Genomic DNA, 24,570 nt, shown 5'->3' on the forward strand with positions numbered 1-24,570 from the left:
GGCCCCGCCCCCGCGGTTCCGCCTCCGGCGCGAGGTCACCGCAATGGCGGCGGTGGCGCGATGGCGGCGGGCGGGCGGTGAGCGGGGACCGGGAACGGGACCGGGACAGTGTCTACCTCTGCTGCCGGGAGGGAAGGAGGGCAAGCGAGGAGCTCTGCCTGCTGCTAGGAAGTGGGGAAGGAAGAAAAGGAAGGAGCAGGGTTGCCGCTGGGAAGGAGGAATGGATGGAGCGGGCTATTGCTGCTGATGGGGTGGGAGGGAGGGAGGAGAGAAGTGAGGAGCTGTGCCTCCTGCTGGGAAGGAAAGAAGGAAAGGAAGGAGCCCTTCCTGCTGCTGAGAAGGGCAGGGAAATGCTCTGTCTGCTGCTGGGATGGAGGGAAGGAAGGAGAGGAAGGAGCTCTGGAAAGGAAGGATGAAGGAAGATGCTGTGCCAGCTGCTGGGAAGAAAGGAAGGATGGGAAGGGCTGTGCTTTTCCTGCTGCTGGGATGGAGGGAGGGAAGGAGGGAGGTTGACAACAGGCCAGATTCTCCACTGCTGCCTCCTGGCCCCTCTGTATCCTTGCCCTGCACCTGCAGGATGAGCCCTGGACAGAGGCAGAAGGGATTCGGGTCTTTCCCACAGCCCGAAAGCCGAGGAATGTTAACAGAAAGGAGAATCAGCTTTACACAGTTCTTTCCACCTTGGTGTAAACCCTTCAGCAAAATCCATGGGATGGAAGGGAGTAGGGACTTCATCAGTCTCCTCCTTCTCGGGCTGGGAAGGGGCTGCCCAGGGAGGTGGTGGAGCTCCCATCCCTGGAGGTGTCCCGGGAATGCCTGGACGTGGCACTCAGTGCTCTGGGCTGGGTGACAATGTGGTGACCTGTCACAGGTTGGGCTCTATGGTCTAGGAGGACTTTTCCAGCCTGAATGGCTCTGGAATTCTGCAGAAGCCCAGCAGCTGCTGCCTGTGTTTAATTCTCTTTTCTTTCCCTTTCAGCCTCCCTCCTTTCAGCCGTGGTCCGACACCAGAGTTCCCAGAGCTCATCCCCCCAGCCAGGGTAATGCCCCACATCACTTTGCCTCTTCCCCCTGGAATGCTGCCCTGCTTCAGCAGAGTGGGGAGGGCAGCTGATTTTCCCCTGGGAAGGACACTTGGCTTCCCAATGTTTTGGACTCTGCCTACCTTCAGTCCTACCTTCAGTCACTTCAGTCACCTTTCCCAGAACCCAGAAGGATGCTTCCCTTCCTTTTTTTTTTTTTTTTTTTTTTTTTTTTTTTTTTTTTTTTTTCCTTTTCTTTTGTCCCATCCCTGGAGATGTTCAAGGCCTGGTTGACTGGTTGAGCAGGGCTTGGGGTACCTGGTCTGGTGTAAGGTGTCCCTACCTTGGGTTGTGACTAGATGAGCTTTAACATCCCTTCCAAGGCAAACCATTCTGGAATCCTGTGACACCTCTTCCAGTGGGACCTTCAGGCTTTGCTTTTCCCAGCACTTTGGGCCCCCTTGTTGTGCCTTTAGTGCATTCCCTGTGCTGGGAGCTCCTGCTGCTGGCTATGACCAGGAGGGGACGCTGCAGGAGCAGAGAATTCCTGCCAGGGAGAATGGCAGGATGAACTGTTCCCTCTTCCTGCTCATCCTCAAGGATCAGAGATCCTTGGATCTCTGCCTGGGTGATGCAGCACCCAAAATCCTCACTGAATCCCATGAGGCCTCGGAGCCTGTGGTCATGTACTCACAGGTACTTGCAGTTCCTGTTAATTTAAAGCCCTTTGGGATGTTTGGCTCAGGGTTACAGAGAAAATCAATTGTTGCAAAGGATTTTGAGTAAATTTTGCTTTTTTCCACTACATCTCATATTTATTCTTGAATATTTTATGCATTTGGTGCATCCTGTGTTGCTTAGGCAAAGTGTGGATTTCTGCATGCAGGAAAACCTGAACTGCCCCCTTCTCAGGGAGGTGGTATTTGCTTTTTATTTTGAGATGGTATTTACAAAATCTAAATTTTCAGATTTCAGAAACCACTGTGTTCACCTCATGGAGTTTTCTGAGGCAAATTTCCCTCTTCTTTATATCTAAGATTGGTTTTGTGCTATTATATTATAACTGTAACCTGATGCCTTTTGGTTGGGTGTTTGTAAGTAATACCCATTTCTACTCCATCTCCTTTTTCCTTCTTTCCTCTCCCTGTTTTCCATCTCTTGGCAGTATCTGTCTGCTGGAGTGAATTGTACCTTGTCCTTCACAGACTTGTTGCCAAAACTTCCCTGACTTCACCCCCATGGCCTGAAGTGAAACTTCCAGATCCAGTGGAAGAAGCCAAGTATCATGCAGGTAAAAGTCTCAAATCTGGTCTTCCAGCATTGCCTCGAGGCCTGATTGAGCATAAATGTCTTCAGCTGGACATTTGTGTTTCATTTTTTTGTTGTTGGGTTGTTTTTTTTTTTCATTTCTCATGTGTTTTAGTGTTGCTGGAATTGTGCTCCACCAAAACTGTGCTCAAACCTGCTTTCCAGGTTTTGAGAGATTTGGATATAATATGATTTCTCTTTAGTTTATGTCAGCTTGTCACACTCCCAGAGGAACCTTACCTGATGTGATACGATGTGTGGCATGAAACAATACATTAAAAATATTAAAGCATGAGAGAAGCATTTTGGGCAGGAGAAACGAGTTATTTTCCATTCACTGGCTAAATCAAAGCCAGCAGGAGCAGTTGGATGGTGGGCACACGGACAGCCTGGTGTATTTTGGAGCATAAAACAGAAGATCCAGCCAGCAGGAGCAGTTGGATGGTGGGCACAGGACAGACCTGCCGAGGTGGGGAACAGCGTGACAGAACATTGGTGGTCGTGTCCCTGTCCCCTCAGCCTGTCAGGACTGCTGGGTGAAGGGAAATGGCCTTGAGCTGTGCCAGGGAAGAGTCAAGTTGGACATCAGAAGGGATTTCTTCCTGGAAAGGGCTGGAAGGGGCTGCCCAGGGGGTGTTGGAGTCCCCACCCCTGGGACACTCAGTGCTCTGGGTGGAGTGACAAGGCTCACAAGCTGAGCTCACCTTCCTGCAGATCTCCCCCATCATGTGGCTAGAGTGTGTCCCTGACTGAGGGATGTGCTTTGGAGAGAGCCTCCTGCTCTGTGTCTCCTCCTGGGCTGTTTAGATCCTGCTTTTTATCTGCCCCGTGCTCAGGGCACGGGATTGCTCAGGTGACAGATGGGGGCCTGTCCCTGCGTGTGAAATGACCCAGCAGTGAACCACAAACTGCTCCCTGCGAGCCCTGTGGGGAGCAGGGTCCCGTCCTCAGGGATTAGTCCCATCCTGCTCCCATCCCCTTCCCTCCTGCTGCAGCTGAGCATTGCATCGTTATCTCCTGGCTGTGCTTATCCAAAGGGAACAGCAGTGGGAGCATTTCAGTTCTGCCTGCTGTCTCCTGCTGGCCGTGGAAACAACCCTGGATATTTTAGGATGGGTCTCTCCACATGGTGCTGAGATCCAAGTCAGCAAGCACTTGATGTTTCCTGGCACTGGAGGTGTTGGAAGAGTTATCAACAGCTCTTTGTTCTGGTGGGAACTCCAGCAGCTCCTGCCCTGTAAATAATTTGTGTTCCTACCTCTACCTTTAAGTTTGTATCCTGGGGCTTGAAGCTTGGACCTTTTCCGAGTGTTCCTGTAAGGTTGGGTTGGGTTTGCCTGCTGCTGGATTCCTGTCTGTCCCAAAGGGATGTTCTGTTTGCATTCCAAGAAAAAAAAACCAAAAATGATTCAGCCACTTTTTAGGACAACGAGGAAAATGTGTTTTTCTGAGCAGCTCGGCAGGGTGGGAAGCTGCTGTTTGGCAGTGGGATGGTGTCAGGGAGCAACACCTTTGGTGTTCTCATAAAAACTGGGGTTGGATTGACTGCCCAGGAAGCTGATCACAGTGAATGCAGTTTGTCCATGTGCAGGACCTGGTCTCTGGGATCTGTCCTGCTCCTGGCACCACGCTGCATGCAAGTGGGAAGAGGTTTTTCTGGGAAAGAGTGAGGGACAGGTCCCTCTTGTCCTTTCCGTCAGGTACAAGTCCTTGGGCCAGGCTTTGCCATGTGCTGGAAGCCCTTTCCCTGGTATTTTGCCAAGCCCTTCCCGATGTTACTGCATGCTTTAGGCACCACTTAGACTCCTGGGCTGTCTGCATATGACTTGGAAATGGAGGGAGTTTCCTCCCAACACTGGATGCATGGACAAGAGCTCTTTTCTGGAATGCTTTATATCCAACTACAGTATATTTTGGGATGCCTGAGGAATGGGCTGAGAGTCAGCAGTGTAGAGAAGCTGCACAGTGTATACAAGATGTTTACTTATGTGTGGCTTTGCCAGCACCTAAAATACAAATAAATCATTAATTTTAACAAAGGGAGGCTCGCACATCTGGGAAGCAACGCTGCTGTTGATCCTTGCTTAAAGATTCCCAGGAGATAAGAGTGCTGGGGGGAGAGCAGGGTGGCTGGGGGAGTTTTCCCAGCCCTTCCCAGCTCCCTGGGTGTGCTGCCCTGACCCCTGCCCCGCTGTTTGCCGGCAGAAGTGGTGCGGAAGGTGAACGGGCTGATCTCCGCGGGGCAGTACGGGCGGCTCTTTGCCGTCGTCCACTTTGCCAGCAAGCAGTGGAAAATCACCAGTGAAGACCTCATCATGATGGACAATATCCTGGAGGCCGAGTGTGGAGACCGAATCCGGATGGAAAAGGTGAAAAATCCAGAGCAGATTCCCTGCAAATGTTCCTGGAGGCAAAACCCATCACCGGTTTTAACGCCACGTCCCAAAGCGCTCCTGGGGTCTCCCATCTTCATCCCAGCCCTTTCCTTTGTTCCAATTCCCTTGGTTTTGATTCAGTTTCAGATATTATTGTGATTTCTGTTCAACAGGGCTGGAGTGAGTCTTGCCAGACTCTGTGGGGAGACAGATTTTTGTTGTCCTAACTCCTTCCAAAAAAAGAAAATGACAGTTGTTGTTTCCAGAGCCAGCAGCAAAAGCCTGTGTTTGCCTTGAGACTCCAGCACTGTGGATCACAGAATCGTTTAGGCTGGAAAAGACCTCTAAGATCATCGAGTCCAACCTCTTAATTCCTTGCAGGTCTCCCAGAGGGGTTGTAAACTCCTCAGGGCTCTGCAAGATCCTTATCATGCTGGGCCGGTAGAAGGCAGAGGGATGGGGCATGGAGGGGAGAATTGCCAAGATCCAAATAATATCTTTATCCTCAGGCTTCGACAACAAGCAGGGACTTGCAGAGGCTTGTTAATCCGGACTGAAGGGAAATATTATGGAGTGGGATTGCTGTTGGCTTCACCTTCATGTTGGTTTTAGAGCTAAGCAAGTAATTAAGGAGAGCTGTGGAGTTTTTGTGCTTGTCCACTGCTTTGAAGCCCAGTTTTGAAACAGCTTTTTAGGGATGTCCTCAGCTGTGTCCCACATCCCTGTGTCCAGCAGAGATTTCTGTGGTGTAGCCAGCTTGGAATGCAAAGGTCTAGATGGGAGTGAAGGAGAAAATTTGCCTGAACAGCAGAGCCCTTTAAGGGATTTTTTTCTGTCTGAAACAAAAGCCAGGACTTCTCATGACCATTTCTGTGTGGTTTTTAAGTGCTGCCAGAGGATTTGTGAGGCAGTCCTGGGAGAAGTGGCTCCGGATGTGGCACTTGGGGGACATGATTTAGGGAAGATTATGTAGTGCTGGGTTTGATGGTTGGACTCCGTGACCTTGAAGGTCTCTTCCAAACTCGATGATTTCAGTTGAAATGCAGCCTTTTCCTACCGTAACCTCTCTTATCCTGCCTGTTCCTTTAGATGCAGCTGAAATGCCCCAAAACATCAGGGGCTGGTGGACCCCCAGATGTTCATTTCTTTATTTCCCATCTTGAGGCCTTACAGAGGAGAATGAGGGAATTGTTTCCCCAATGGGATTTGTACCAATTGCTGTAAAAGTCTGGTGCCTTAGGAGCTGCCATTTGTCCAGATCCCACACGAGGCAGGTTATTCTTGTTCCCTGATTGCTTTCCATGATTTTTTTATGGCTTCTGGTAAGCCAGGACAGAGAGGTTCAGTGTGTTCTGATCATGGAGGAAGATACTTCTGCAGTCTTGTTTTAGTGGGATGAGCTCTCTGGAAGAGTAATGACTCTGTCTGCAGCCTGTTAGCAGCTTTCCCCACTACCCCTCCAGTTAGCGTCAGGTTTGAAATGTGGGAAGGCCTGGTTTGAAGCAGTCTGACTCCTTTATGGCTGTAGAATTTGAAAGGTCTTGTTTGCATTTCTGCCAGGACAATCAGCAATGATTTGTGCCTGATTTATTTCCCCCAGGTTTTGCTGGTTGGTGCTGATGACTTCACGCTCATTGGAAGGCCGCTGCTGGGGTAAGATGCTTCATAAAGGAATTATATGACATTTTTGTGTTTAATTGTGGCTTCAGGGCTCTGCAGTCCCTGAAACTGGGATTTATCAGCACTAACTTTGATCCCAGCCTTGCGGCTTTTGGAAGAATCACCAATAAAACAGCTCATCAGCCTCTGGTGACTCTCCCCCACCCCAGTGCTGGGAGAGCAGCAGGTCTCTGTTCTGAGGTAGCTCTTGGGTGTTCACCTCAGCTGGATCTTTTCCTCCTTGCACAAACCAGCAGGACGTGTTGCTCTTCAACATCTCTACCCTCTTACCCTGATTTTGGTGGTGGTCATCTTGAAATAAGCCAGAAATCCTTTTCCTTAGTCCCTTGAATTGAGTTTTCAACCCCTTTCCTTTGCCATTGTCTCACTCCAGCAGGCTTTAACCCTAATTTCAGTGTTCCTAATCTTTCCCTTCTTCTTAATCATGCAATCCAGCAGTCACAGAACTTGGGAGAAGTTTATCCCTTGGCACTGCCTCCATCCCAGTGCTGTAGGACTTGCTGTACAGAACCCCTGGTTCCTCAGCCTTTTCCTTCCCAAAAGGAATGGGGATGTGGACCAGGTGTTACTGCTGGTGATATTTAGGAGTTATTTGTGCAGTGATAACATGGCTTGAGTGGCACTGCTGGTACCTACCTTGGGTCGCTGCATTGGACAGGATTTTGGGAGCTGCCAGTCCTCGTAACAGCACTGGAAGTGGATCTGGAATAGCAGATAATCAGGATTCTATGAGTTACTGCCAGATACTGCCCTTGGGGAAGGTTTTAGGAAGGGGAATCTCATTTTTAGGATTAGAAAGGGGCTTTTAGTTTTGGGATGTGCCATGTCGGGCAGGTGAGGAGCAACTTCCTTCCCCAGCTGATCCTGGTGGGTGGTTCTTTGCAGCTCTTTGTGCTGGATTTGGCACAAGGATAGCCAGGAGCTCCAGGACAGGAAGAAAACCAGCTGTTGGCTCCTGCAGGTGCTTTGAGGGTGTGGGAAGTGTTGGCAGCAGCTTGAGGCAGACCAGGCTGCACATCTGGCCTGGACTCCAAGGGCCTTTGGCTGACGGGAATCAGTGGGAGGAGGAAGAGGCTGGCCAGGAAGAGTGAAGGCTGAGGGGGAGATGCAGGGAAATAACCCAAATCCCAGCTCTTTGATATGGGATGAGGAAAAGAAAAAGGGAAAAGGGTGTCACCAGCAAAGTGCTCTGCAGTTCTCTCACACAGTCCCCTAACCCACAGACATTTGGGGAGGAGAGAAGAGGCTGGATGAGAACAGAAGCAGTTCTGTGTTCCTGTTGTTGTATAAATAAACACCCAGTGAGCGCTCGCAGCCTGGACACTTCACCGGAGCCACTTCCCGTCGGCTCCCAAACGTGTCCTGTTTGGGACAGCTGGACAGGGTTTGTTCCTCTCGTACCTCCCGAGACAACACTTCTTTAAATCCTAAAACACCACATCTGCATGCTGGAGGCTATTCTGGGAGCTTCTGGCTGGCTCCTGCTCTGGAATCTACTGGGCTCCGTGTTTGTCCAAGTCACTGCCAGCCCCGGCTGGCACAAGGGCTGGAGCCTGTGTTAGGCATGAGTGCAGGGAAAGTTTGCCTTATTTCTAGACAAAATAGAGCTGATGGGAATTTTCCCTCTAGGAAACCTCGCTGTTTCTCCTGCTACCTGCCCCTTTTTGCAGTGGAAGTGCCAAAGGCTTTGGACCTGTTCTTGTCCCAGACAGCTGGGCTGGGATTCAGTCCTGTGGGGAATGAGCTTGGCAGCTGGAGTTATGACCTCCAAGAGTTATGATCCTGTGGGCTTGTAACTTGTCTGGATCTTTTTCTCTGCCTCCTGACAGCACCTTTCAGCCCAGCTCAGATCCATGAGGTTCCAGCCTGAGTTTTTCTCACCTCCTGCAAAAATCTAATCCATGGAACATTTTGCTGCTGGAGGCAGCAGGCCCAGCTGTGTCGGGCTCTGGGAAATGTGTGACCCCCTTCTTATTTTTATGGACATTCCAGTCATACCTAAAACGTTTGATAGAGATTTTTATTTTTTCTCCTTGGGCTCTGTTTTGCTGAGAATTTGTCCTACCCACGAGCTCTTCTGTAGCAAGTCGGTTTCTGTCGTGCTTCAGCCTCCCACCAGCAGTTCCTAGAGCTGAGTCCCACAGAGAACTCATCAGGGCCTTGAATCCAGGAAGTTTAGTCCCAAATTAGAGGTAAACCACGGCTGGAGTGCAGTTTGCTCTCTGGCTTCTCCCTCAGGGTTGCAGGGTTTGCATGTGGTTCAGTGTGTTGGATCTGGAGCAAATCCTGGAGCTGGGATGTCAGGGTCACAGTGTGGTCTCTTAAAATCTATATTATTTTATATCTCTTTTTTTCTGGCCTGGTCACTAGCTGCAGATAAATCGGTTTCCTCCAGGATCCAATCTCTGATTCAATCACACCCCCAGGGTGGATTTTAAGAGATGGTGGTTGTCTGAAGCCTTTGGCCTCCCAGTGACCTTGCTGGAACAATTTCAGCTGGATGGGCTTCCCCCTCTGCCCCCCTCAAGTGCAGACAGAGCCGTTTGTCAGCAAAATGGTCTTTAAATGTCTTCCTGTGGCAAACTTAACGAGCTTTTAATGGAATTCTGCAGTGCTGTGCATGGAAGAGCAGCTCCTCCTCCTTCCCTGTGGCTGCTGACTAAAACCCCCCCTTATCCAAAGCTTTAGTCTGGATCCTGCCTGGGAGTTCTCACCTTCTGAGACCCTTGAAGCATATCAAGGTTGATTACAGTTGTTTTAACAAAACTTAGTTTCTGTAATTTTCCCAAAAATTGTGTTTCCACGGCAGCAGCTTCTGGCAAGCCTTGCTGAATGCTGGCTACAGCATTGAAAATTGCTTATGGTTCATTAAAACAATTAATTATTGGGAAAATTATTGGGAAAGTTACAGTGTTTCCAACAAGGTGAGATTTTCTTCTAACTGTCTGTGATGCTTTAGAGGAGGAGGAAGGACTTGGGTGGGGAGCAGGATGGGAGGAGGAAGGATTTCTTGGTGACTAGAGCAGGGATGAGCTCATCCTATGCTGAAACCAAAACAGGGCACGTCAGATCACCTGGAGGTGCCAGGGCAGTTTATCTTGCCTCAGTCCTACAAGTTCCTGCAGGTCTCTGTCTCTGCTGCCTGCTCTGGTGGAATGATCTCATCCCTCACATGACAGGGAAGTTGTGACCTGTCACATCTCCTGATCCAGGTACAGCACCTGGAGGCTTCTGGCTGTGCCCGAGCAGGTGGCCCTCCTCCCACGGAGGATCTCTAGTTCCCAGCATCTGCCTCTGTCAGGCAGGCTGTGTTATCCCTTTGTCTCTTCCCCCAGAAAGCTGCTGCCCAGGAGTAGGATGTAAATAACTAAAATCTGATGTTTCTGACACTCCTTTTTAAGGAAGGACCTGGTCCGTGTGGAGGCCACGGTGATTGAGAAGACGGAGTCGTGGCCCAAGGTCAACATGCGCTTCTGGAGGAGGCACAACGTTCAGAGGAAGAAAAGTAAGAGAGAAAGGACACATTTCCTTCCCTGCTGGATGTGGGAGGAGAGGTATCCCAGCACAAGGACCCGAGGAAGGGGCTCATTCTCTGTGTCCCCAGAGCCCCTCAGGGGCCAGCCCCACTCCCAGCTGTGCCCACAGAGCACCAGGATTGAATATTCCTTCTGTGTTCCCCAAACTTCCTGGGCAGGAAAGCAATCCCAGTCTCTTCCCAAAGCCTTAAACATTGGATTTATCATCACAACTCCCAGCAAGCCCGAACAGGGTCCTCCAGGTTTTGGTTGCCAAATGACTCTTCCTTCTCTGAGAGAGGGAAGAATTATGGCTATTTTTATATGGGATGGATGGTAAAGCCTTGACCAGGCTGCCCTAGTGCCATTCTGGGACCTGCTGTCCTTGGCATTCCCCATGGAATGCCACTGTCAGCCAGCACAGCCTTCCAGGAGCCCTGGCATGAGGTAGACACAAGGTTTATGCTGTTTCCTGATCCTTTTTTTTTTTCCCTTTTCCTTCTTTTTCAGTCATTGCAAACCCCCAGACCGTCCTCCGGATCAACACCATCGAAATCTACCCCTGCTTGTCCTAACTGGAGGGAGTGTGCCTGGGAATCATTGTGGCTCCAGGCAATTGTGGAAATAAAACTGCCTCGGCACTGCAAAGTTCTGGACTTGTTCCTGTGGTGGGAAATGGAAATCTCTATGTGCTTTCTTTTTAAAATAATGAAATATTTTTTAAACTGTTGCCTCAGCCTTGCTGGTGTTTATTTGCCAGGAGTTTTAAACCACCCAGGATCCATTGCTGGCTGTCCAGCCTTTTCATGCATTATGGATCTTTTTGCTTCCCCACCTCTCTGAACTTTAGGAATTCAGGAATTCTGGTCATGTAATTCTTGGCATTGTGTGGCTCCAGGGAATATCCTGGGGTACAGCGAGGCCCTCAGCCTGTAGGACTGAAGAGAGCAGTGAAACCAGGTGACTGCAGGGTCTCAGATCTACTCCTAAATCGTGCCAAGGCATGAAAATCCTTCTTAACAATTAGCACTGGGAAGTGGAGCTGAAAAATTCCCCTCTTGAAGGTGAGCAGCAATAAACCGTGCGTGTGTAACACCATCAAAATGAGACACTGGTGGCTCAGGAGGGATTTTGGGCTTATTTCAGAGCTGAGTTTTGACCTGCTGAGTGTATTCCATATTTAGATCCTGGTCTTTTCCCTCTTCTATGGCTGCACGTTGAGCACTGTCCTTTCCTGAGCAGCTCATACAAGGCCAGGTGGACCCAGCTGAGGTCTGCTGGTGTTTCCAGGCTGGATATCCACCAGGAGGAAAGTTTCCTGAAGTTTCCTGGAGTTTCTTGTACTGTGGGGTTCTTGATAGCCACCATGGGAAGGGAAAACAGGCCCTGCTCACCTTCTCGCTTCCCTAGGGAGTACCCTGCTTCAAATTAGCAGTAAAACCACGTTTGGGTGTTCTTTGGACTCCCACCATGGTGCCTCCTGGGGGGACAAAGGTTGCCACAACCCTGTGCTGAGGGAAATGGGAGTTTTGTTCCATCTGGTGCTGGCCCTGCTGTACAATCTCACAATTCCTTTGGGAGATCACTTCAGGCACTGCTGTGGCGGCTGTGGCTGCATTTCACCTTCAGCTGGAGAAGGATCCAGGGTCAAGCTGGTTCTTCAGCCGCTGGAGACAGCTGGATCTGCAGGGGTGGACTCAGCCCTTCCCATTTCAGACCCTCTAGCACAAATAGCCCTTGGGAATGCTGCTCTTTCCCTGCTGCTGAGGTTAAACACAGTTTTTAGCAGCTGATGGAGCACGGAGGCAGGGACAGCTTGGATTGTTGCATCCTTGTTGCCAACCTCTTCCAAATGGAAGGGGTGGGAAGGCCCCTCCAAAAATCATCTCTCACCTCTTCCCCTTCTCCCAGAGGTGATTGCAGTTCCATGCTGGGACCAGCAGATCCCAGCAGCAGGCAGAGTGTGCTGTGGGCTGGCACAGGGACCGCAGCCTCCGGATGCAGGCTGTTCCTGGTCCACAGCGGAAGCGGCGTTGCCAGCCGAAGGAATTGGACTGGAAACCCTCAGTCCCTCTGTGTTTGAGCGCTGGGGCTAAGAAACAGCATGTCTTGGCTTTTAAGGGGATGTAGCAGGAATGTTCTGTCCTTCCCAAATAGGAAGAAACACTTGGAAATAACACGAGATTCAGGGCTCAACAATACGGAGGGCAGAGGCTGCTGTGGAGTCAAAGGAAAAGCAAAGGGCTTAAGTTCTGCAAGTCTGATCCCCCCAAAAGCCCTTGGGAATGTAGTTCTGATCAAAGTGAGATACTAGACAAAATTAGGGTGGTTTCACAGCATATTGAGGGGGACATAAATTCAGGAGGGGAAAAAAATCCAACTAGTATCGAGAAGTTTTGGGTTTGAAAAGTTTATTATGCAAAATAGGCAGGTTTTGTTGGAATTATTTCTTCAGACCAAGGAAAAAAAAGGGATTATTTTAATGTTTTCTTCAGGAGAATTGAAATCAAAAGCTTTTTGTCCTTCCAAGTGGAAGCAGGAATGCCCAGCTCTCAGGGGTGAAGTCACAGGTCTCCAGGGGGTTCATGTGTCAGGGGGATGATCCTTGTCACCCTTCCTGGCGCCAAATAGCACCAAAACAGTTTAAGAGCAGGAATTTCTCAACAAAACAGGTTTGGGCTTTTTTTTTTTTTTTTTTTTTTTTTTTTTTTTTTTTCCTTAAGCACTGATTGATGGTGGAAATTTATCTGCCAGGACAAAACAGATCCGGGTGGAATTTGAGCTGCTTTGCCCAAAGCTGAAGCTCCACGTGGGTTAGACAAGAAGCAGGCCTGGGCTCCGGCCACCCCTGTGGCGTCTGTCCCCCCTCCCCAGTGCGGGAGGGAGGCTGGAGAGCCGGAGCAGAGGGCATGTGCTGGGAATTGGGGAGTGAATTCCAGCGCTGATCCCTGCCCGCTGGCCACAAAGCCGCTGCCTGTGCTGCTCCCGCTGTGCTTTCCAAGAATGCCGGCAGGGCTCCGCGGCAGCAGGACAACTGGCTCCGCACTCCCTGACATTTCCCATCATAAGGAAGCGTTGTTTTCTCGCCAGCTGCAAGGTTTGCTCGGGAAGAGCTGGCGGGAATGGTTCGGGAGGTGCCCTTGCATCCCTTGTTTTGGGCAGGAGCACCAAGAGGATCCCTGGCCCTGCTTCTCTCTGGATCCCAGGTGTGTGTCCCCTGAGCGTGTGTGTCCCTGCCCTCCCCTCTCCGGGAGAGGTTGAATCCCTAATTTCTGTGTCCAAGCCCTGACCTCCTCCTCTGCCCTTTCCAGAGTGGCCTATGGCACCGGAATCCTTTTGTGGCTCCAGGTTTTCCCCTCTCCCTTAGTTCCAGCTGCTTTGGGGAGAGGTTTCCATTATTTCAAAGGCTGGTGCTGTTCCAAACCCCTCTAATGCTCTGGGTGTTTCAGCTTCGAGGGGCTTGGACTCGTGTTTCACATAAAACCCTTCTTGTCGTGGAAGGTAAAACAGCCCCATCCTGGTCATCCCACAGGATCGCTTTTTGCAGCCTTTCTGGAGGTTTAAGTTACTTCCACGATGGGATTTGCCTCCCTTCCCTCAGCACAGTGCACTGTGTTCTAAAATCAGCTTCCAGCATATCCATTCCCGCAGCGGGGAAGCTTCCTGCCGTGAGGAGCTGTTTGTGGAGCCTGCTGGAGCCTGACAGACGGGGGCTGTGGCAGTGTCCTCCTTCCCAACAGCCAGCTCCTGCGGGAAAACAAAGTGCAGGACACTCTCTTTGGAACCCACGGGGCAGCAGAGGGATTTAGCAGCTCCCTCAGGACATTGGGATCACGCGCTCTGCCAGCCCATGAGCTGCCAGCGTTTATTCCAGTGGCAAAGCGGCTCGGAACGCTCTCAGGACATGTTGTTCAGGCCCTGGGGCGGGAGGGAAATGCTGTTAATTTGCCCCTTCCCCTGTGTTTTTTATCCCTCACAGCTTTGGGAAGGAGTCTTTGAGCTGTGACGTGGAGCCAGATTTGTTTTCTCAGCATGATCCGGCCGCGTGTCGGAATCCGCTTCAGCAGCAGACAGGAACGGGACATCAAGAAGCTGTGTTGGTTGGATTTCTCTTGCACTAGAGGTTTTATTATCTCCTGTGACCTCAAAAACAGCCTTTTATTAAAAAAAGAAAGGGAACATGTTCCCAGTGGGTCCGTGTTGATGCAAATCCCACACGGAGAAGTCCGGCCATGGACACAGGGCCTTTCATCTGTTTTCCCTCTCCCTATTTATAGCAAATGGAGGAGCAACTGGGATTTATGTCCCTGTGCCTTCTCCTGGATGTGAATGCAGGGGTTTCACAGCAAGATTGGTGTCAGAAAGAGCAGAGTGAATCAAGGAAGGTGAGCAGCTGAAGGCTGGGAGGACTCTTGGGCATGCTGGGTTTGCTGCAGCAACCCAAAATATGTTTGTGGACAGGGCAGTATGGCTTTAGTTAGATCCTTGGAAAGCATTCCCTGATGGAATTGCACATGGGAATGTCTGTGCAATAATTAAGGAGTGGCAATTAAATATGGTGAGTGAGCTGGAAAAGGGTTTGAGCCCTTCAAATGGAGGCTCGGGAGATGAGCTAAACCTTTGGGAACCAAAGTTTGAGATACCTCAATCATTTCTGAACTGGAGTTGGCTCCTCCATAGATCTGCTGGCGTTCCATGCATTTGGATCATCTCAAAAAAGGGGCTGGTGTTAGGGTTTTATCTTCCTTTCCTAAGTGAAAAAAACCCCATTGCCCAGTTTAAAAAGCCTCAAAATTCAGTTTCTGGGCAGCTCTCAAAACAGCTGCTGATCCAGTAGGGAAGTGGTTTGGACCATGGAACAGGATCACCCTCCCCCTCAGATCTGAGGCTACGACCTGAGGGGATTTGGCTCTTTGCTTTAGCCCAGCTTTTCATTTCAGCTGATTTTCTGTTTGCAGGGATGTGATTCATGGGAGCCTCTGGCTTGGTTCCCAGAGCAGACTCCGTGTCTTGAAGGACCGGCAGGTATGGAATAGCCTGACCACAAATATTTCACCAGGACACAATATCTCCTGCACCTTTCCCACCTGGCTCTGCTGCAGAGTGCTGGAGGTGGATCATCCAGCGATCACTGGTGATAACGTCCTGTTTCCACTGTCATCCAGCCAAACATTCCCTGGCAAACGTGGGATGTGGTGCTGAGTGCTCCTGTGGGAACACGCATGTGGCTTCCACCACGCCAAGGGGAGCTGTGCGTGAGGAGCAGGAGTTTCTCCCAGCTGTGCTGTCAGGGACAAAACTCCCCAGCTCCAGGATTCCCCACTGGCCTTTTCCTAAAGAATCCAGGGGTGTATTTTTCTGGAGCAGCTGGTATGGGATTGGAATGTCACAGTGGTCATGGGGGTGGTGGGAAGGGAGCTGATTTTCCCAAGGTGACATTGGAAGTCTGTGGCATGAGTGCAGCTGTGCTTCCACTTCAACTCTATCCTTCTTGTCCCTTTGTTCCTCCATCCCTAAAAATCCATGTGCTGTTAACACACTTGGAATTAAGGCAAGTGCAACTGCCCAGCTGCCAGGGTTGTGCTGCACCTGAGGAGAGCACAATAGGAACCTGGAGCAGCAGGAATTGTTACTCTGCATTCCCCCAGCCAGTTCCTGCCTTCCAAAGTGCAAAGGTTGTTTTTCCATGAAATTTGCCCATTTGTTGTCACACAACTCTCAGGGAAACGGTTTTCCCTGTGCCTTCTTCCTCATTTGCCTGGAATCAGGCAATGCATTAAAGCTGGTCTTGGAGAGGATCAGGCAAGAAGAGGGCTTGATTGCAGACATCTCATTTCCGTAGGAAATGGGGCTAAAAATAGGGAAGGAATGTAACGGAGGCTTCTTTTTCTTGTTGCCCCCAGCCCCCCTTTCCCCAGCTGGGAATCAGCTTTTGTCCCAAAATCTGTTTATTGCCTTGCTGTTGTTTTCTGGGGTCCAGATGTAGCCATGAGCCTGATTTTTGGCTTTGGAGAAGCCGGAGCAGGGCTGTTTCCAGGGGCTGATGCACAAGGAAGACACACGTGATGGCAAGATGGGTTTCTGGGAGAGGTCTGCTGGCTCTCCAGGCCCTCCACAACAATCCCTGTGTTATCCAGGGGCCTCTCTCCAGCACTGATCCCGCTGGCAGCAGCTGCGATCCCGATAACCCTGTGGCTGGTTGAGTGCTGATGTCCCTGTAGGCACCAGGACATTCCCTTTGGACACTTGATAGGGGCTATAAATACCAGGTGGGTTCATGTTCCCTCTAGCACCAAGTGGTCTGTGCCAAGTCACCCCAGATGGTCCGGCTGAGAGATCCCTGTGCCCGAGAAATGACTGCAGCCTTTGGAAAAGGGGCTGACTCCCTGTTGTGGGTGTTTGAAGGCTCCAAACCCTTGGCCAGGTCCCTTCTCCCAGCTTCTTTTTTTGCAGCACTGGTGTCACCTGGGATCTGTGTCCACAGGTCAGAAGCGTTCTGGGGTCTGGTGGAGAGAGTTAAGATGCTGCTCAAGGTGTTGCCAGGCTTGTTATTTCTTCCCAGGATGCTCAAGGCACATCCATGTGAGCTCCAAGTACTGCTCCAAGCTGTTACACATTCCCTGCACACCTGGGTACGCCTTCACACTGCTGCTTATCAGCCTGGTGGTGCTGCTGCACAAAAACACACAAAGTTTGGTTCCAGGGCTGGTGTGGAGTCCTTGCTCTTGGATATCCATGGGGATTTAGTCGCTGGAGCCAGGATTCACTCCGTGCCCGCTCGTGGGACAAGGGGGAAGGCCGGGGCTAAGTCAGCTCCTCTTGTCTTTACTAACTTGTCTGGTGCACAAACATGGGGAAAGTGATGGTTTCAGGCAGCGGTTTGGGGACAGGCAGCACTCTGGCTGGAGAGGTGTTCCACCACCTCCCTCTTTCCTCACTCACAGACTCAGGGAATGCCAGGAAGGTTTGGGATGGAAGGGACCTCACAGCCCATCCAGTGCCACCCCCTGCCATGCACAGGGACCTTCCATAGCCCCGTCCAAAGTGGCTTTGCGCCTTTATGGGGGGAGCAGCTTTCCAGGTCCGGGAAGCGCCGCCCGACACTGCTGCGTGCAGGGAAACTGAGGCACAATTCCCGGACCGCCTCCGCTGGCCGAGGAGGAGGAGGAGGAGGAGGAGGGCATCCGCCGCGCCCGCCGGGGCTGAGCCCCGCCCGGCCCCCGGGGCGGAGCCGGCGGAGCAGCGCCCGGCGGAGCGGGGAGCGGCGGATCCCGGGGCAGCCCCGGCCCGGCTCCGGGATGAGCTTCCCGCGGCCCCTGCGCCGCTCCGTGAGCCTCAGCCCGGCCCGCACCCTGCGCCTCGTCGTGCTGGGACAGAGCGCCGTGGGCAAGACAGGTAGGACCGGGCTCCCTGGTGTCCCCCGGTATCGCCCGCATCCCTCCGGCATCCCCCCGGCACCTCTCTGGCATCTTCCTGCATCCCTCTGCTATGCCCTGGCGCCCCTCCGGCATCGCCCCGGCCTCCCCCAGCATCCCCCCGGTGTTCTCTCTCCCGGCCAGAGGGACCAGCCTTCCCGAGTCCCTTAGAAAGCCGGGACGAGGGACATTTTCCCGGTGCCCCCCGAACCGGGGGGGGTTTAAGTCCGAGGGGTCCCCGGCTGCGTGGGGGTCAGGGGTGCTCACCACTGACCGGGAGAACTTTCCTAAAAGCCAGCCTCGGGATTGGGTTTTCCCGGCTGTGAGGAGTTCGCTGCTCATTCCCAGCGCCCTCAGCAGCTTTGTGGAGCCTCCTCTAGAGCGCCGGGCTGTTTTCCTTCAGGAAAAACTCCCTCTCCCTGTGCCTTGTTCAGCGTTCTCCGTCTGTGCCTGCTGCGGTGGGGGTTTGGGATACTGTGCTGGGAGCACCTCAGCTCCCTCCTTCACCCCATTCCTTCCTGGGGATCATCCTTCCCTGCTTCCCGCTCCTCCATCCCGAGCTGTGAGCACTTGGGGGCAAAGGTGTTCCCTCTAGCGCCCAGGGTGCCAGGACTGGGGTCAGAGGCAGGGAAAACCGTGGATCTGCATGGATCCACATTGCAGTGATCCACGATCCATGTGAAGCCTGGTAGGGCACAGCTATACCACCGTGCCCTTGGGGACAGGGAATGTCCTGCCCCTCTGGAAAAGGGAAGGCACCACAGCAGTGGCACCTGTGCCGGGCTGTCAGAGCCACTGGAATTGTGTTTCCATGTACAGCAACAGGCATTAACGAAAAATCCTAATTCCCTGATTACACTGAAGGAAGCAACTGCCAGCTCTCCCTGAGCAATGCTGGAGCACGGGATGGGGCTCAGCTCCGGGGTACCCAGAGCCTCGAGGGGATCCCTGGCAGCGTTTGGCCCCGATGGAGCAGATGGTTGTACGTGGTGTAGGAATCCTTTGGCTCACCCTCACCCCAAACACGTGTGTCCCCCTGCTGCTGGGCATCCCACCCGGCACACAGCAGATTCCTGGCAGCTTTGGGCCCCTCCTGTGGGCAGGTGCAGGGGTTTTTGTGCCTCCTCCTTAGGGTGGGATCTTGCCCAGGGTTCATAAAAGTTCCTCCAGGTGAGTTCGGCTGTCAGCGTGCGTGCCTTGCAGCAGCGGGGGTTGTGACAGTGACACTGGGCACGGAATCAGGGACAGGGAGGTAATCAATAGTGGCTGGTGCAGAGGAGAGCTGGAGCGTGCCAGGAACAGGGAGCAGCCCCCGGGAATGGCAGGCATGCATCGCCCCCTGAGTGGGTCCCTCCCCATCTGTGTCCCCTGGGCGCTGTTCTGCACGTCCTCCCCTGCCAGGGGACAGCGTGTCACCTTCCCCGGGGGCTGTGTCCGAGCTGCTGGGTCCTGCTGCCTGCCAGCCCCTGCACTGGGGACAAGGACACCTGTCCTGCTGTCCCTGCCCGGCTGGCAGGTGACATCCCAGGTGATGGATCGAGAGTGGGAGAGGTGAGGAGGGAGCCAAGAGCAGCAGCATCATCGCTTGAGCTCCTATGGGGAGGATGGAGGAGGCAGCTGTGTCCCCAAGGTGGAGGGGACATCCCTCCTGGCCAGGGTGTGAAGCAGGGGAGGCTGAAGGTGAATTTCATCCCCGAGCTGCCAAGCTCCCATCCCGGCAGGATGTGAGTGGGCCCCACTCCAGAGCATCTCGGGGGTACAGAGCCAGGTCGGGAACAACCAAAGGGCAAATCCCACGTGGGCAGCTGCAAAAGGAAAAAAAAAAACAAACAAAAAAACCCCAAAAAAACCTGTTTCTCAGCAAGAGTTTGGGTGCTTTTAGAGCAGTTTGGAAACCTTCAGGATCTGGTGAGCCGAGGTCCCAGACCCTCCGAGCAGGGATGGGTTTGGGTGCAGCCGTGTGGTTTAAAGATCAGAGCTGTGTGAATCAGCAGCGGGGGCTGGAAATCCAGCCCAGCTGGGGCTTGTGCTGTCCTCTGCTGCTGCTGGCCAGCGTAAACTTTGCCATAATCCAGAGCAGAGCTCTGCCTGCAGCACGTGGAGCGAAGATGGATCGGCGGCGCTGGAGCCGCTCGGCAGCGGCATAAACAGGGCAGCACGTGGGCAGCACTCGGTGCCATCCCGAGGTGCCCGGCCGACTCCTTGGCAGGTAAATCACCCCTTGAGCCCGCAGCCGACCCCCAGCCCACATTTAAAGCACGATTAACCCTTTCAGCTCCAAGGAAAGCCCTTCCCGAGGTGACTGATGTTCAGGATGGGGAGAAAAAGCTCCTTATAAGGCTGGGTGGCTGCGGCTGCTCCGCCTGCGGCTGCTTCCCCCCACTGGCAGCTCCCCTCGTGTTCCTGCGCTCCAGCCAATTTTTAATCAATCTAATTGGCTCCTCTTCTCATCCCACACCATGTGCTCCAGCTTTGGGTGACTGCCTGACATATGACACACAATCAGGTGTTTTCTAGAGACCGAGTCCTGCTCCCCCTGATAATTCCTTCACCTCTTTGAAGGTGCCTGTAGGTGCCTCCTGCGGGATCCCTGGTTATCTCCTCAGAGCAGTTTGGCTAAATTACCTGCTTTTTTCTTCAAATCCCTTCCCTGCTGGGCAGGTTTAAAACCCAGAGACAGACAGGGAGGGAGAGAGGACGGTGAAGCCCCCAAAGACGAGCCAAGCAGGTGTGGGAGGCAGGAGAAGTTTCTGCATCTGTCTTTCCCTTTCTGTGGTTATTTAAGCCTGGTCCATGTGGAGTGCCACATTCCTGGGATAAACACACAGATCCGGATGGGCTTGGTGTGGTCTGTGAGGGCAGGACACCAGCTACACCTGCTGCTGGGCAGCTGGGACAAACTGACCCTGGGGTGCAAGGGAAAGGGAGCTCCGAGTGTTGCCCCAGCTTGGTGTTGGCTTCTCTTTTCGCCTTTTGTTTCTGGATGGCTTTTCATCAAATCCTAGTTCTGGTGAGGTTTATCCTCCTGTCACACTCCTGGTCTGTTTTCCCTTCCTCCTCTCCCTCCTGGCTCTGTGCTCCTGCCTCACTCTTCTGGGTTTTTTCCCTCCACCCTGTTTTTTTCCACTGTTCCACTAATTTCACTTTCCACTCCTGTTGCCTTTCCAAGCCAGCTCTCAGCCTCTCCACTACCTTTCACTCCCATCCCCATTATCATCATTAACGCCTTGAAGGGCTCAAGCACCACTTCCACCCTCCACTCCTGCACTCTCTTCACCCTCCCAACCATGGCTTTGTCCAGAAATTCCCTTTCCAGGCATCAGCACTGCATTTCCAAAGCAGCTTCCTGGGAAAGATGTTAGGGCCAAAGGCCCCAGGGAGGGTTTTGCCAGCAATTTGGGCTTTGATCTTGGCTCTGGTGCAGGGAGATGTGTAATCAGATGAGGGGGTTTAATTGCCTGAGCTGTGGCTGCTCCTGCTGCTCCTTTGCCCTTGCAAGGAGGAAAAATTAGTCCAAAGGACTGACAACTCCAACAGGATTGTTGTGTTTTCTTCCAGCGCTGACCGTACGATTCATCACCAGGAGATTCATTGGAGACTATGACCCAACCCTAGGTAGGAAAACTCCTTTTCCTTGGTGCTGTCACCATGGCAGAGCCAACTCTACTCTCAAATTTGCCATATTACCTCTTTTTCCTCCTCAACCAGACAGGCAGCCCATGGACATCCTGACACCTCCCTGGCTCCTGCATGCTTTCTTCCCCTGTCTGGTGTTGTTTATGCAAAATCTATTGGGATGAGCCATTGGATTGCACAGGGAGGTGCTGCAGGCTCAGCCATAGGATCATGGAATCATTTAGAATCGTAGGATCACACAGAATCATTTAGGTTGGCAAAGACCTCTGTGATTCCAACCATCAAACGAACAGTTCCTCCTCAGTTCCTCAAATTCCTTCCCAATCTGCTGGGAGATGGCTTTTAAGGGACAGGAGGCATCTAAGCCCCTGGAGCCCGTGCTCTCCTGAATTCTAGGATTTTGGTGGGGTTTTTTTGCATTTGAGTTATTTTTTGAGCACTGAAGCCATGTTTCTTCTGGAATGTCCCAGAAATATCCCCTACTCCCACTCTCCAGTGGAGCCCCTCTCCCTCCCTTGCTGCTCCCACACTTTGGTCACTGCTGTCCTCTTGGCCACCCAGGTGACTGAGGCCACCTGGGCTGTGGCTGCTCCCTGGGGGTTTTCTCACACACCTTCCCTGTGTGTCCTGTCCAGAAATGATCTACAGGCATGTGGCTGTCATTGATGGGGAGATGGTGCACTTCGAGATCCTCGACACGGCCGGACAGGTGAGCACAGCTGGGAAAACACCATCGGAACAGAGTAGCCTGCCAGGGAAGGCAGTCCCTGCTCTTCCACTGCCCTAATTCCTGGTGTCTTGAACATTGTGGTGGTCACCTCAGGAGAAAAGGGTGAATTTATGTGTAACCTCAGTTACAGTGTGGCTTTGGGTAAGTATTCCCCCATTTCTGTGTAGGGCGTAGCTCTGCTTCCTGTGCCAGTGGAGCATCCTGGCAGCTCAAGTGAGCACTGATTCCCCCAATATCCACACCAGGCCAGAACTGATGGCTGTCCCCACCTGCCACACTGCCTAAGCCACCCCATCCCTGCCCTGGGCTGCCGGTGTTACCGCTGCTGTCCCCAAACCCTTCATGGAGATGGGGAGGTTTTCCGGGGTTGCATGCAGCAGTGCTGGCATTCCAGCAGTGCTAACAGGAGCCCGTGTGCCCCGGCAGGAGGAGGACTCTCTGCAGATCGAGGAGAAGATCAAGTGGGGCGATGGCTTTGCCGTGGTGTACTCGGTGACCGACCGCTGCAGCTTCGACGAGGTGATGCGGCTCTGCTTCCTCATCAACCACCTGCACGCCAGCCCCAAGCGCAGCGGCGCCACCGAGCAGCCCCCCGTCGTCATCGTGGGCAACAAGAAGGACCTGCAGTTCGACAGGATGGTGTCCACCGAGGACGGGGAGAACCTCTCCAAAGCCCTCAAGATTCCCTTCTATGAGATCTCCACCCGGGACAGCTACGAGGAGCCGGTGGCGGTGTTCAGCAGCCTCTACCAGGAGCTGCTCAGGCAGGGGCACTTCTCCCCGGGCTCCTTCAAGAGGAGGACAGTGTCCAAGCTCATGGAAAAGATTCCCAAGATGCAAGCCAGCTCCACGCTGAACTGCACAGGCCGGAGCCTCAGCTTTAACTCCTTCAGGGACTACATTCCCGAGTGAGCGGCAGCCCGGGATGGGGGCAGCTGCTGGGGCTGTGCTGGCTCTCTGAAGGGGAAGGTCAGGAGTGGAGAGGGTGGCATTGGGGCACAAAAGCCTGTGGTTCTTCTTACAAGGGGCTTTGTGCCAGCAAGGAAGGTTTTCTTCATCCATCTGATCCCTTTGTTCCCTCCTCCCCCTCTGGCATGGCTGCAGTGTAGCCAAGGTGGCCCTGGTGACTCCAGTGGTGGTGGGACAACCCTTGCAGGGAGGCTCAGCCATGTTTTGGTGGGGCTCAGACCCAGGATAGACACGTGTGGGGGGGCTTTCCCCTTCCCCTGAGCTGGCTTGGTGTGTCTGTACCCCAAATCCAGCACCCACCATGCTGGGTGACCCTGAGGGCCGTGCTGCCTCCCAGACTGGCACCAGCCATTCCCTGGGAATGGAGCCTTGCTGTGGCTTCCTCAGTGTGGCTGGTGAGTAAAACCCCCATGATCCTCAAAGCCTTCCAGCCCATCCTGGCTGTGCTCAGTAGCATGGACACAACGGAGCCGATTCCAGAAGCTGTTTGCAGGTCCCCCTCTGTCTGCTCATCCACTGCCCTGTTCCCAGAGGGAAATCACCGTGGGCTGAGGACTTGTCGTTTTGCACAGGGATGGGGCAGGAAAGGTGTGGGGAGGAGCCAGGCTCATGGTTCATATTCCTTCCCTCCCTCTGGATGTTAGGGGCTGTGTGGCTGTGCTGGGACCCTGTGGTGTGACTCCCCTGTCCCCCTGTTGTGACTGACCCCATTGTCTGCTGCCGTGTCCTGTGACAATAAAAACCGAGTTCCCAACTTCCTGTGGCACTCCTGGGATAGGTTATTTTAGGGAGCCTAAGGAAAGGAGTACACAGTGTGGGATCACCCTTAAATTAGGACTGGGCATCCCCCTTATCCTGCCCCCAAGCCCTGGCACCATGCACCCTCCAGGTTTCCTCCACCCCTAAAAGGTTTCCCTGGAAGACCACAGCCTGGGAAGCCACTTATCCCACCTCCCCAGCCTGCTCCAGAACCCACTCAGGCACCCTTTTCCCTCCTACAACTCCCAGGGATGTTTCCCTGGTGCTCCTTGTGTCTGTCCCAGGGGTTTCCCTTCAAGGAAGGGGATTCATTATATTCCATTTCTCTTCATACACCTACGTTCTCCTGTGGGAGGGAAAATGAGCCCCATCAAGGAGCAGGGCTGGGAAAGCAATGGAGCTGCTCCTTCTCAGCACCTCCAATAAAATCTCAATTTAATTGAATTAAATTTAATTTAGTGAATTAAAATTCGCTCAGGGCTCTGTGTGGGTAGAGCCCAAATTGGGCTAAAATGCCTCAGGGGGCTGGACAAGGGTGGGGGTGGCATTTGTTTATTTTTAGGGGGTTTATGGCATTTCCAAGGGAGTCGAACACTGGGAGCTGGGGGTTTGTGATCAGCAGCTGGGGTGGGTGTTGTTGCCTTGGCTGGAAAAGAGCCAGTTTGGGAAGTGCTGGGATGGGGAGAGAAGAGCTCAGGAGGGACTGGACTCCACTGGGACACTGAACACACACTTGAACCTGTCAAATTAAGGATTTGGGTGCTCTCATTCCACGTTGCTCAGTTCCCAAATTTCCCCAAGGCTTGTCCAAGGAGATGGATTTAGCTGCTGGCTGGAGCCAGGCATGGCGGAATCCCGCAATATTCAGCAGGAATTATTCCAAGTGATGGATGAGACAGGACCAGCTCATGAGCAGGAAGCCAGGCCAGCGCTGGAACAGCATCCCCAGTGCTCCTGGCAATGGAGGAGCACTCGGCACGGCCAGGATCACTGTCCTGGAGTAACCCTGGCCCTTTTTAATATCCCAAGGAATCCAGAAGGCTCCGTGTGGTTGCTGCCTCAGCCCCTCACCAGGGCTCCTGGCCCTGTCTGCTATAATTAGCACCAAACTTCATTAGGAGAGGCAGAGGCAGCTCTTCAGGACTGGTAATTGCTAATTAG

General features: G+C 52.8%; 2 protein-coding genes across 2 annotated transcripts; both read left to right on the forward strand.

Moving 5' to 3' along the window:
* The first annotated feature begins 15 nt into the window (after positions 1 to 15).
* On the forward strand, positions 16 to 10,630 carry MRPL21 (mitochondrial ribosomal protein L21). Its single transcript, XM_083864407.1, has 7 exons — positions 16 to 77; positions 980 to 1,040; positions 2,228 to 2,313; positions 4,536 to 4,699; positions 6,306 to 6,358; positions 9,787 to 9,890; positions 10,411 to 10,630. The coding sequence occupies exons 1-7, from the start codon at positions 44 to 46 to the stop codon at positions 10,473 to 10,475; spliced, it is 567 nt and encodes a 188-aa protein (XP_083720533.1). The 5' UTR covers positions 16 to 43; the 3' UTR covers positions 10,476 to 10,630.
* A 6,568-nt stretch (positions 10,631 to 17,198) lies between these two features.
* LOC310911065 (ras-related and estrogen-regulated growth inhibitor-like) lies at positions 17,199 to 23,428 on the forward strand (the record flags this gene model as incomplete). The annotated part of the gene is made up of 4 exons (XM_083864243.1): positions 17,199 to 17,295; positions 20,874 to 20,930; positions 21,587 to 21,660; positions 22,108 to 23,428. The coding sequence occupies 4 exons, from the start codon at positions 17,199 to 17,201 to the stop codon at positions 22,591 to 22,593; spliced, it is 714 nt and encodes a 237-aa protein (XP_083720369.1). The 3' UTR covers positions 22,594 to 23,428.
* Positions 23,429 to 24,570: the final 1,142 nt, after the last annotated feature.

The sequence above is a fragment of the Zosterops lateralis genome, assembly GCF_965231275.1.
Source record: "Zosterops lateralis genome assembly, chromosome: 6".
NCBI classification, from domain to species: Eukaryota; Metazoa; Chordata; class Aves; order Passeriformes; family Zosteropidae; genus Zosterops; species Zosterops lateralis.

What these genes read in the sequence shown, in the direction of transcription:
- MRPL21 (XM_083864407.1), top strand. Translation starts at nt 44, where the DNA reads ATGGCGGCGGTGGCGCGATGGCGGCGGGCGGGCG. An exon ending in AGAAGCCAAGTATCATGCAG is followed by an intron (nt 2,314 to 4,535) that starts GTAAAAGTCTCA and finishes GTTTGCCGGCAG; the next exon opens with AAGTGGTGCGGAAGGTGAAC. An exon ending in ACCGAATCCGGATGGAAAAG is followed by an intron (nt 4,700 to 6,305) that starts GTGAAAAATCCA and finishes TATTTCCCCCAG; the next exon opens with GTTTTGCTGGTTGGTGCTGA.